This window comes from Mandrillus leucophaeus, unplaced genomic scaffold (genome assembly GCF_000951045.1).
Source record: "Mandrillus leucophaeus isolate KB7577 unplaced genomic scaffold, Mleu.le_1.0 Scaffold3, whole genome shotgun sequence".
Lineage (NCBI taxonomy): Eukaryota > Metazoa > Chordata > Mammalia > Primates > Cercopithecidae > Mandrillus > Mandrillus leucophaeus.
Window position 1 is genome coordinate 3,918,322 of NW_012103142.1, and position 12,905 is coordinate 3,931,226.

At 54.7% G+C, this 12,905-nt stretch overlaps 2 protein-coding genes and 1 pseudogene across 3 annotated transcripts in view; 2 read left to right on the forward strand and 1 right to left on the reverse strand.

Annotated features, from left to right (window-relative positions):
• RAB44 (RAB44, member RAS oncogene family) overlaps positions 1–2,404 on the forward strand; it is a 35,290-nt gene extending 32,886 nt beyond the window's left edge. The window contains exon 14 of the mRNA XM_011986598.1: positions 1,241–2,404. Within this exon, the coding sequence (XP_011841988.1) occupies positions 1,241–1,331 (91 nt within the window). The 3' untranslated portion in view covers positions 1,332–2,404. The remainder of the gene's footprint in view (positions 1–1,240) is intronic.
• LOC105544402 lies at positions 1,913–7,158 on the forward strand (annotated as a pseudogene).
• Positions 7,159–9,896: 2,738 nt separating this feature from the next.
• Positions 9,897–12,905, reverse strand: part of CPNE5 (copine V) — a 105,491-nt gene continuing 102,482 nt past the window's right edge. For both annotated transcript variants that reach the window (XM_011986601.1, XM_011986600.1), the window contains 2 exons: positions 12,801–12,874; positions 9,897–11,608 (listed from right to left, as the gene is read on the reverse strand). In XM_011986601.1, coding sequence (XP_011841991.1) covers positions 11,390–11,608; positions 12,801–12,874 — 293 coding nt within the window. In that variant the 3' untranslated portion in view covers positions 9,897–11,389. The remainder of the gene's footprint in view (positions 11,609–12,800; positions 12,875–12,905) is intronic.

Sequence of the window (12,905 nt, forward strand, 5' to 3'; positions counted from 1 at the left end):
GCCCCACCGAATCCTCTGGGACAGCTCCAGCCCCACTCTTGACTCCCAGGTGGGACTGAAAGGCCCATTCTGAGGAAATGGGTCAGAGAAGCACCTAGTTAAAGACCTTGGCTCACCAGTCTGAGCGGGGGAGAGAGAGCCCTGCTGAGTCTCCTGACTCCAGTTCTGCCATTCCCTTTCGCTGAATCACTCCCCACAGGCACTTGGGCTCTCCCAGCCTCAGTTTTTTCACTTGCAAAGAGGGCTGAGAAAAGGAGTGTCTTTCTTCTGCTCCCAAACTTCTAGTAGCTTCCATGGATTTAAAACAAAATTCAAATGCTTTGCAATGGCCTGCAGCATCTCCATCTCCCGTACCCCTGCACACACACACACACACACACACATTCACTCACACCCCCACAGACTCACATTCTCTCACACATACACTCACACTCACACACACACACTCACTAAGTTCCAGCCACTCAGAGACTCCCTCCCTGATCACCCACCTCTCACCACTATTTTGGATCCCAGCCCCTGTTTGTGTCCTTCATGGCCCTTCTTGACACGACACATATTAATGGTATATGCATTTATCTGTTTTCTTGTTGTCCAGGAAGGCAGGGCCGTGTCTGTTCTGTTCAGTCCCTCTCCCCATGCCTGGGACCCAGGTGCTCCAAAAACGAATACAATGAGTGAGGGATGAGGGGAGCTAGATCAGATGGGCACCGTCTGGCACGCAGTAAATACATCATGAAGAAAGGGAGGGACTTCTTTTGCTTCCCCAGCCCCCAAGCTCTCTCTTGGCACTGAGCCATAGCCCTCTGCCTGGGATGCACCTCCCCCATCCTTTCTGCTGGCAAACCTTGTCCATGGCTCAGTTTTCAGTTCAGTCACTATCTCCTTCCTCCCCAGATCCCTCCAGGACCTGGTGTGAAGTCCCTGTGTGCCTCCCCATCATTCCTGGGCTGCAGTCACCCCTTTTCCTGTCTGTCTCTCTCACTACTCAAGGGAGGGAATAGTGGTTTCTCTGTCGTAGTCAGAGTCCTGCACAGTGCCTGGCACATAGTAGGCCAGAAAGAGAAGGTCAAAGTCTCAGGGGCTCAATTCTTCTGGTCTCATGAGGAATGCAGGGCAGAGGCAGAGCTGGTGTGGGGGTTGCGGGTGCAGCCTCCCAGCCCCCAGATGCACCCATGGGCCCATCCATACTGCCCCTAGGAGGTGAGAGAGAGGACTGATGCTCAGCATTGTCACATAGGTCACTCAGGATGCAAGAAGAAGGCCTGAAGGGCTCGCTGGTGGAGGTGACCCCCAAGAAGCAGCCCAAGAAATTCGGTTGTTGCTCCTGACCACTTGTCCTGTCCCGGGTAGGATGGACACCCGCATGGTTTCCTGTCCCTCAGCTCCTGTTCTTCGTTCCTGGACAGCAACGAAACAGAGGACCAGCTTGGAGGTTCAGGAAAACCCTTCTCAAATCAGGACTCGGATCCCAAAGCAGGACTGCATCACCTCTGCCTTTCAAGCTCCAAAGGAGGGCTTTGTTGAGTGAACAAGACTTGGGGGGCAGGAGTATGGCAAAACTCTCCAAAGAAAGAAAAAGTCTGGAAAAACAACTTAAGGAAAATACACCAAAATATTGGCCACACATCTGTGGGTGATAAAATTATAGCGAGAATGTGTGTGGGGGGGTGTTACTTTCGATTTTACACATATTTGTATTTTCAGATTTTCAACAATAACGATATTCATTACATAATCAGAAAAAAAAGAGATGAGGAGGAGAGAAACTTTCCAAGGAGCTCCCTTGGGTGCTGCTGGCTCCTAATTGGTGTAACCTGTTAATCACCGCTCAGTGTTAGAGCGGTCCCTCTGTGCTCTGCCTGGCAGGGCGCTGTTGGCCTGGTCTCCCTCGCTATTTCTATTTGCAAGCATGGGCTTTCTTCGGTTCCTGGGAAGAGTGATGATCCGAAGGCCTCTGATACGCCCTGATGCCCTCCTGTCTTGCAGATCCCCGACCTCACTCCCTTTCCGCATGATACGAAACACACCTCACAGGGGTCACATTCGAGGGTCCCATCCCCTGCTCCAGTGCCACGGTGTCCCCAAGCACAGGGCTTCGGCCTGAGTTGTCAGTCTCTGGATGTATTTGAAGGGCAGCTAGGGTGTGGCTGGGGGTCCAAACAGCTGGGGAGCCTAGACTCAGAATCATTCACACACTCTTCTTTGGAGCTTTTGCAGACGTTTCCGGAATTCCATAAAATTCACCTCCTGAATGGCGGCTGCACCTTATCGGCCAGGGCTGGGGTTTCCGGTGCCCTCGGAGAACTTGCTTTAGAGTCTTAGAGAGACTGCCATGGTCTGTGTGTGTGTGTCTGTCACATCTTACCATCATCACAAATTGAATAGACAACATGTGCCAGGCACTGAGTTTGTTCGATTGTTTTTTGAGACAGGGTCTCTCTCTGTTCCCCAGGCTGGGGTGCATTGGCGTGATCGCCACTCTCTGCAGCCTCAACTCTCTGGGCTCAAGCGATTCCCCTACCTCAGCCTCCCAAGTAGCTGGGACCACAGGCACGTGCCACCACACCTTGCTAATTTTTTAGTTATTTGCAAAGACAAGGTCTTGCTATGTTGCTTAGGCTGGTCTCAAACTCCTGGGCTCAAGTGATCCTCCCAATGTGCTGGGATGACAGGCGTGAGCCACCGCCCCCAGCCTGAGTTTGGTATTTTGTAATCCTTCAGGTACTGGGGAATTTCCTGGCTGAATCAATGGAAACCCCATAGAGGGACAAGCAAAGACAGTTCAAGGAACAGAGTTAGAGAGAGAATGAAGGAGAAAGAGGGAGCAACAGAGGCCTGTTGAATCACACAGTCTTAGACCCTGGCCCCAACCCCTCTTCTCAGTTCTGAAAGGAACGTCTCAGCAGCAGTGAGCCTTCCGTCACTAGAGGCACACAGCAGAAGCCAGGTAATACTTGGCAAAAGGTGAGGTAGAGAAGATCCCAGCATCTGAATCCACCAAAGTTGGATTAGATTCCCTTAACGGACCCCATTCAACCTCCAGACTCCATGTGGATGATTCCCATGGTCCAGCTGATTCTTTTTTTCTTTTTTTCTTTTTTTTTTTTTTGTTTTTGAGACGGAGTCTCACACTGTCGCCAGACTGGAGTGCAGTGGTGCAATCTTGGCGCACTGCAACCTCTGCCTCCTGGGTTCACGCCCTTCTCCTGCCTCAGCCTCCTGAGTAGCTGGGACTACAGGCGCCCGCCACCATGCCCGGCTAATTTTTTGTGTTTTATTTTAAATTTTTTGTGTTTTTAGTAGAGATGGGGTTTCACCATGTTGGCCAGGATGGTCTCGATCTCCTGACCTCAAGATCTGCACACCTCAGCCGCCCAAAGTGCTGGGATTACAGGTGTGAGCCACCGCGCCCGGCCCTCTAGCTGATTCTTTTACTGGGCGCTTCACTGATCCTTTTTTACCCCAATGTCTTCTCCCATCTCAGGTCCCCTCCCACAGCCCACAAGCCTATCCCTGAACTGAACAGTTTCTAGACTGTGGTGTGCTCAGAGAGAGAGAGAGGGGTGTGGGCTGGAGTGAGTGATGCTGGCCCTGGGTGAGGACGGGAGACAGGTCCTGTAGTTGCTAATGGCTCTTTCTCTGGGGCCCAGGGACCTGACAGGCACCAACATCTCTGTCCTGTGGGCCAGGGAGTTAATGAGGCAGATAGGCAGGGTGTGATTCCTGGGAGAGGCAGTAGAGCAGACATAGCTCCTGTCGTTTGGGGGCCTGGTACAGGAGTGGCCCCCAGGCCTCCCCGTTTCATCTCAGCTCTGCTCTGGCCTCAAGCAACTCAGATTCCCAGGAGGTGGAGTTCTGGGAGAAACTCCACACTGCCCAGAACCCTGTTTTGGCTTTCTTGGGCCAGATCCACCTGCTGGGCAGGGCACAACTGTGCAAGGACCACCAGCCTTTCCTACTGTCAAAGGGCTCACAAGCCAGAGAACAGGACCCAGAAACCTCAGAGTAGCATACAGCAGGCAACCACAGCAGCAGGAGAAACTTGAGGTAGACTTCAGAGTGAACTTCCAGGCAAGTGGTGAGTTCTTGGGGCATGTCAGCCAAGGGGGCTCTGGCTTAGGCTTAGCCAGAGTCTGATTAAGAAAAGGAGGGTGGGACTGGGCTAAGGGGACTCAGGCTGCTGAGTGAGAAGGGAGGGCAGGGGGAGAGAAGGAAGGCTGGGCAGGAGCTCTAAGAGAAGAGGGCTTTTTGGAACTGAGGGGGAGCAGGGGCAGAATGACATCCCTCCTTTACCCAGTGCCTACCGCATGCCAGGGACTGTTCTGAGCACTTAGCTCTTGTTACTTCATTTAGCCCTCACACCATCAGGCGTGTTCCCCAATCTTACAGAAGAGGAGACTACTGCATAGGGAGGCTGAGTAACTTCTCCATAGTCACGTAGCAAGTAAGTGCTGGAAACGGTGTTAAACCCAAACGCCGGTACCCACAGACTTAGCCCTGAAGTTATGCAACTGCTTACAGGAAAATGCCGAGGCTTCCGGGAAGCAGGCGCCAGGTCCCTGAAGCCTCGCATTGCTCCCTGCCAATTCCTCTCCAGTAATAGTCCGTGTCATTGGTGGGTGTGGACCAGGAAAAAGTGACAAAAAGGCAGTGACAAATGCCAGGAAAGTGGCTGGAGGACAGCCTTCATCCAGGACAGGTCCTTCATTTCCCCTCCCCCTCCCAGCCGGTGGGACCTGGGAGGGTGGTCGACATCAGAATTCACAGAGGCCCCCTCTCCAGTCTCTCCTCAGCTGCCCTCAGGCACGTTGCTGCCCTGGGGCCCCAGAGACCAAGCTAAGTCCCCCAGGCTGGGGCTCTGCAGGAGGGACTCAGAGACTCCTTCAAACCTGGCTTTGAGCCTGCAGGAGAAGGGTGTCTCCAGTCCCCACCCCAGTGTGGGAGAAAAGGGGAGGGCAACTCCAATGAGGACTCCTCTGCTGTGTCTTGTTTGCTGCTGGATTCCCGGAACCTGGTCTAGAGCAAATGCTCAGGAAATATGTACTGAGTTAGCAGGCAAACCTCTCTCCAGCTAAAGCTCCCGGGCCCTGGCCTGGCCTGCAGGGCGGCCAGTGGTGACGTCAGCCACTGGGCTGACTCTAGTATGTCTACACTCCATCTTCTAGCCAGAGTCCTCCCAGTCGGGGGCTCCCCCTGCCCTTGACATGTGGGACACAGAGAGGGTGAGGAGAAAGGTCTGACCGCTGGGCGCAGACTCCCCCATCCTGCCAGGGGCCTGCACAGCATAACCTAGAGGGCAGTGATTCCCAAGCTGGTCTGCCCTTCGAATTATTTGGGGTCTTTCAAAAATGCCAAAGCCCAGACCAACTATGTCATGTCTCTGGGGGTGGGACCCAGGTTTCTGTATTTGTGAAATTCCCCAGGTGGTCCCAACGTGCAGAGATGCTTGGGAACCACTGGGAGGGGCTTCACACCTTCTCAAAGCCCTTTCAGACCCACTTTCCCATTTGAACCTCAGATTAAACCTGCTTGTTTCACAGGGCAGGGTTTTGTCAAAAAATAGATACGTGTGTGTATGTATGTATGCACATATGTATTTATCAGATTATGAAAGCAATGTGTACTCCTTGCAGAAATTTTAGAAGTAAATTTTAAAGAAGAAAATGAAAATTATCCTAGTCTTATCACTTATGACAGTTACTATCGACATCTGTTTTATTTCTTTTATTTCCTTGCTTTCTTACAGCTGAGGAAACTGAGGTAGATAAACATTAAGTAACTCTCCCAGGGGCCAGAGGGAGAGGCTTAGGCCTGTAATCCCAGCACTTTAGGAGGTTGAGGCATGAGAATCACTTGAACCCAGGAGGTGGAGTTTGCAGTGAGTCAAGATCTCGCTCCAGCCTGGGTGATAGAGTGAGACTCTGTTTCTAAATAAATAAATAAATAACTCCCAGGGTACTGGAGCTAGCAAGTAGCAGAGGCAGGATTTGAACCCAGGGCACTGATGGAGTCCATCCCATGGGGTTGTCATGAGGTCTGCAGGGGCTAATGTGTGCCAAGGACAGGCATGTATCTGGGCCCACTACATGTAGGGGTCTGTGAGAAAAGGAGGCTCAGCAGGAACGGGGAAGGCGGCCTCTGGGGCTACTTTGTCCTTGGTTTCTACTTTGTCCTTGTGCGTCTGAAACAGGAGAATTGAGCCCAATGCCACGTTCGACACGCAGCTCACGGCCACACCTGAGTGACTGCTCTGACTCATCTTTGCCGGGGTCTGTGGCCTTGTCCTGCTGGTGGGGCTGTAGGCTAATGGGCTCATGCTGCTGGTGGTGGGCCGGGACCCGGGCGCCCCCGCCCCGCTCCACGCCCTGACCCGAAACCTCATGATGAACATCACGCTATCTCACCTGCTCTTCGTGGCCTGCGTGGTGCCTGTGCTGCTGCTGAGCTTCCTGCAGCACGACTGGTGGCTGGGCCTTGCCATCTGCACCATTAGCCACCATGTTCTGCACCTTCTATAGCGTGGTGGCCACGGCTCTCCTGCACCACGTGGCTGTGGCCCTGCCTGACCTGGACTTCCCAGCTGGCTGGGGCAGCTGCTTGCTGCTCTGTGGGGCCATGTGGGCCCTGGGCCTTACTGCATCCCTGCCCGACTGGCTATTCCAGAGGGTGGCAGTGGAGGAGGAGACAGTGGGGGCTCCCGAGACCCAGGCCTGCCTCTTGCTCCTGAACCCTGCTGGGACCTCCTGCTACTACTTCAGCCTGCTGGGAGCCCTGGCCTTCCTGCCATGCATGCTGGGGCTGGGCTGCTCTTTCAGCCACGTGGGCTGGCTCCTATGGACACAGCCCCGAGGTCCCATGGGAGAGAGCATCCAGGAGCATCAAGAGAACACAGCCATGGGCCACCTGCCTGCCACACCGGCTGCTTTTGTGGCCTCCAGCCTCTGCACCTTCCTGGCCTACTCCAAGTGTGCTGTCAGCCCTATCTTCTGCTTCTACCTCTCCCGCCCCTTCCGGGCAGGACTCAGGGACCTCTTCTGCAGGCCGATGATGGCCAGGCATCCCAGAGATGTGGGAGTGGCAGCCACAGTGATGGTGACTGTCCAGCCTGGCCATGACAGGGCCCCAGGAGGCCTGTGGGGCCTGGCAGGGGTCTAAGAGTATAGGCTGATGGATGGTCTGAGACTCAAGGGAGATGGGAAGACCCTTAGGGACCTGACAGCCCACCCCCTCTATTTTACCAGTGGAGAGACTGAGACCCAGCGGGCAGAGGGCCCAACCAAGGTCACAAGGCAACTAAATGGCTCAGTGAGAGCTCACATCTCTAGGTAACCAGGTGGATCCTCCCACTCCACCTTCAGGCTCAGATACCTGTAGGCTCCACTGCTCTCTAATTGTGTGATCCTGAGCCTCTGTGTCGCAGTGTTCTCATCTGGAAAATGGGATGACGATAGTACATACCTTCTTCACAGGGTTGTTATGAAGATGAATTTAAACACATGTAAAGTGCTTAGAAAGATGCTTAGTAAGTGCATATGTGTGCTGGTCATTGCTACTATTACTATTTTATTTGTATTAATTCAGGGGCATTTGAGGTGAGTGGACAAGAGGAAGGCAGAGGGGCTTCCAAAGGCAGAGAAGTGGGTGGAGAATGATCTGGGGGGTAATAGCCTACAGTCCTTAATCCTGAAGGCCAGGAGATTAAGTAGGGGGAGCAGAGGACCAGCCACAGCCTGGGCGGTGAGCTCAGAGGCGGGACAGCCTTTCCTCTCTCTGCCCACCCCTCCAGCTCTGTTCCACACACCCCTCAGTCCAATAGCGGGACAAAAATCCAGTCAACCATGCAGCCATGAGTCGGGGACTGTGAATGTCTGAAGCCCTCCTTTCTTCCCTGTGGCTTCTCTTCCTGAAGCACCTGGGGCAGGGATCCCTTTCAGGGCCCTTTTCTTCTCTCCAGAGCCCAATTTGAGGTCTCCATCTTTCCCACCCTCGGTGCCCTCCCTCTGGGCTGCTCAGGGCAGGCCTCAGTCTTCTGTGTTGGCCTGGAAACCCGGGAGATTGTCTCTACTGAAATTCCCAAGACAGCATGTTCTGCTTAGTGACGGTGTTACCAGCGAAATACACACACACACACACACACACACACACACACACACACACTGACTCTGTGATACAAAGCTTGAGAAACGTTGGGTTGAACCAGAGCAAACTGGTCCCTTTGCTGTAGGACTTAACAGAGCCTTGAATACCCAAAAGGCCACTGAAACTCTCGAGAGGGAAGCACAGCAGGCAGGTTCCCAAGCTCCACGCCAGGGAGCCAGTGTTCTGTGGACCACACCTTGGGAAAGAATCCACTAGATGCTACGGTGTCGGGCACAGCAAAGATGCTCTTGGCGTCCCGTCCCACCCCCAGCAGTGGTTCTGCGCCTCAGTCCCTCTGCCAGGCAAGCACCCTCTCCTGACACTTTCCCATGGCCCCTGTGGTGAGGTGACATGAGCTGCTGGTTATGGGAACTTCCCTCCTTCCAAGCTGTGACCCCACCCTGCTCCCACTCAAAGCGTATCGGAATGTAAGTCACAGGGGCATGTTAATTATAGGGACAACCGTGAATCAGCACCCATTTACTATAAAATCATAAGAAGTAAACAAGTCCCAAACTTTGGTACAATTAGTTCCAAATTTCTTGTGATGTTCAGGGTGGGAATGGCTGCCTGGAGGGCTAATCTGGGAACAGACTTGCCCAGAGAAGGGAGAAATCCCCTTTTGCTATGATCCCTGGTCCCTCATGGCCACAGGGATTTACATGTGAAGAGGAACAAGAGGAAAACAGTGTTTCTTGGGCACCTAAAATGCAGTGGGTCCTGGGTGCATGTCACGTACGTCATGTGCAACCTTATGTACTCGTCACTCTGGCCACGCGATGACCCTGCAAGGGTGGGGGTGGGGGTGATGACCCCACTGCACAGGGGACGCCAGACTCCTCATGGCACAGTGACTCTGGTGCCCACAGATTACCCAGCCCCTGATGGCTTGGTGTCAGTACACCATGGTTGTAGGATTTCCTCGCTCACTGCCCGAGAGCAGGGGCACCCTTGAGGGTGCAATTCTGTGTGTGCATCTCCAGCATGGTCTCCAATGCCTGAGTGAGGCCTGGCACTCATGTTTGGTAAATACTTGTTGAGAGATGAGTGAATGAGTGATCAAATGCAATAAAGCAATCCATTTATTTTAGAGGAAATTCTGATGATGTTACTCACTTCTCTCACCTCCTCAATGGCTTCCCGTTTCACTCAGTAAATGCCAAAGGCCTCATCATGGCCTACACGGCCCACGCATTCTGGCTTCTTCACCTCTGCAACCCCATCCTAGCACTTTCCCTTCCTGCACTCAGCTCCAGCCACACCTGCCCCGCTCTCCTGCAAACGCACCAAGGATGCTCCTACCACAGGGCCTTTGTACCTGCTGGTCCCTCTACTTAGAGCCCCTTTCCCCCAGATATCAGCGTGACTCCCTGTCTCACTTCCTGGGGGGTTCACCTCAACCATGACCTCCTCTGAGAGGCCCTCTCCAACCACCTCATGGAACACATCACCCTCCTCCCTCATGTGTCTTTAGAATTCTTGCCACCACCTGAAATGATGTTACTAGCCTATTTATTGATGTGTTTGCTGTGTCTCTCCCATACTATCTGTGTGTGTGTTGTAAGCTCTGTGTGGGGACAGGGCCTGTGCTTTGTTCATGGCTGCATCCTCCATGCCTAGCACAGAGTGTGGCACGTGGCCTTTGCTTGTAAATCCTACTGAACCAAACAATTGAAGGAAGTCACAGAGGAGAACGTGGACCCTGTCAAACAGCAACGTCAGTGCTATTTTTCAGAGAAGAAAGAAAAACATCATGCTTTACTAAAAGAACCAAATTTACTTCAGTTTAAGGCAAATTCCACACAGAGACTGTCTCAGAGACGGGCACAGAACCAGACACCGTAGAAACACCACCACCATGCATGACAGGGAAGCAGAGGCAGGCAGAAGACGGGGGCCTGGCCCGCACCAGGCATGGAGAGGTCAGTGGGCTGAGGAGCTCCATGCGGCAACAGGGACTGGCATGCATGACCTGCTCCCCGAGTGGGCAAAGGCGGCTGGGTGGGCCCAGGAGGGAGATCCCCTTCTTCCCTACCTTTCCCACAGCAGGGGCAGCGCTCAGGCTCAGATGCCAGAGCCCAAGGCTGAAGGACTAGGGTGTGTTTGGGGTGATGGGATGGAACAGGGTGACACAAAAGCCAAGGCGGCCTCGGATAGGGTCACATCAGTTAGGAGTAGGATGTGGGGGAGCTGGGCATGGGATGAATGACCCTCAGGATGTCAGATCTAAAGGAAAACCTGGGGCCATCTGGTCAACCCTCTTGTCATACAGACATAGAAATTGAGGCCCAAAAGGTAGAAGGATCTTGCTTGGGTTCCCACATTAGGCAGTTGGGGGAGGCAGGGCTCAAACCCAGGGCTCCTGTCTCCTAGCCTCATGGGATACAGGGCAAAGAGCAGGGGCAGTGTGGGAGCATGGGGCTGAGCCACTCCTTACTCAGGCCTCCAGGTGGGCAGAGGCATGGGCACCGAGGGCCCTGGGAAGCCTCTGGAGGGAGGAGGGGATTCCTGAAGCCAGGAGTCAACCGTGGAAGTGCCTGTGGGCCCACACCAGGGAGAGGCCTCCACAGGTTGTGTGTCTAGAACTTGCATCGTACTGAGCTCAAGAGGCACCAGAAAGGGCTCTGTGCTGAGCAGCCTCCACTTCAGGCCCATCACATGGCTGATGGTCCATGATTACAGCACCCCGTGGGTCCCCGGGGCTCCCAGTGCATCCAGTGTCCCTGGGAGGGGGCACATGTTCAGGCCTTCCTGCAAACCCATCAGCTTCATGGGGTTCACTGGAAATTGGGCACAGGATAGACCACAGGGCGGGGGTCAGTGATAGTAGACACCATGGGTGGATGGGACAGAGATGGGGGGCTGGAGGAGGCCGACCCCAGGCTTCAGGGTGACAGGGAAGCAAATAGGATTGCCGGGGGTGGGCGACAGGGACCCCCAATCACCCCTATTGTTTACACCTTCCTGACTGGGCTAGAGCCAGGTACTGGTGAAGAAGAGAAGGGCTAGGTCCCTGTGTACCCCGCTGTCACCTGTGCGCCCCTAACTCCCTGGGTCTGGGCAATAAGTGAGGCCAAGAAATTGAGGAGGGGGTCTTCAGAAGTCCCACCCCTTGGCAGCCTCCCAGGCACACAGATGTCCCAAAGGCCGAGCAGGCCAACTTCGGGGAGTCGGGGAGTCTGGGGCCCCGGCCTCCTGTTCACCTGGCCTCTCCCAGGCCCCAGCCACCTGCCTGCTGAGACCAGGTTCAGATGTGTGTGTGCAGGGGGGACGCAGGGGGCGTGCGGGCTGGGGACTGCGAGGGCGAGTGGGTTGGGGCTGCGGGTGGGGGACGTGGGCGAATGCCCTGTGCCTTCATGTAGGACACCAGTTGGTCAGGGATCTCCGCCAGCACGTCTCGGGCCAGGCGGGCCATGCTCAGCACGTGGTTGCCTGTGCGGTCCACGTAGTCCCGGAAGGGTACAAACTGGCAAACGGGAGGGCAGGGTCAGGCAGTGCCTCCTGTGGGACCCTGGTCCCCAAAATCTCCAGGCCTGGGGTTGCATCCCCACCCCAATCCCAGCCTCTGCTCACTTGACTCAATCCCCCCATCTTTGTGAATGACCTGAGGGACTGTATCTCCCAACTCCCTGGGTTTGGGCAGTAAGTAACTACAGTCATAGTCACTATTCTTTCATTCACTTGACAAATACTGAGCCCTAGTCCACACCAGGACACACCATGGAACAAGATTCTCCACGTCGGCACTAAGCACAGCACTCAGTAGGTGCTTCCAAAATACCAACTGAATCCCTGACTTCTGGGGCATGTGCCCTCCTGGGTCTCCCCCGACCTGTCCAGCAGAGCCCTCTCTCTCTCTGGCCTCTTTTCATTCCTTTTCTCTCTGGGGCTAACCTGGCCAATGCCTAATGCCAGGCTTCTTCCCAGAGGGTGCCCTCCATCCTGAGCGCCTCCTCCGGTTCACTCCTGCCTCCAGGCCTTGGCATGGGCTGGTCCCGCCTCCCAGGTTGTCCTTGCTCTGGTTTCTAGCCCCCTGTGTTTGGTTTCCACCCCTGGGATACTGGGACCCAATTTTTAAGACAAGGGGGTGTGGAGGATGTCAGTTTTGTCTTCTGCATCTCCTGAGCACTAGGGCCTCCTCTGCAGGGGATGAGTGGGGGAAGTGCTTGCGGAGGGTGCATCCTTCCGTGTGACTGCGCGGAAATTCCCTGAGGACAAAGATCTTTCTGCTCATTATATTTGCATCCTTCATGGAGATGCTTACATTGATTCAGTTAACCAAGCAATGCCCATTCTTGGAGAAGGCTATAGCAACGCTAAAGACACTGCCTCGGCCTTCAAGGGGCAGAAAAAAACAGAACGAGGCTGACCACAGAGGCCTGGGGGCTGAGGAAGGGCTGGCAGAGGGTTCTGGCCTCTGGCTGGGCACCCACAATGTTAGGAGTGTGTCCCAGGCGTGACAGAGAGGGGCCCAGCCCAGAGCACAGCATGGCTGAGGAGTGACTCCTACTCCCTTCCGTGACGACTGGGGCACTTTGGGGCTCTCGGTGCCTCCCTCCCAGGCCCTTCCCCAGGGAAGCCCCCAAAGGGGGTGTGAGGTCCGCCTGGCTAGAGGGACTCTTGAATTTCCCGTGGGGCAGGCAAAGTCTGGGCTTCACCTGGACAATGTCGCGTTCAGCCAGCTTCCCCCGGGAGGAGATCCGCACGTCGTCACCATCCAGCTCCACCATGGCTGTGAGGGGAGCAGTGTCATGGGGGGGTGA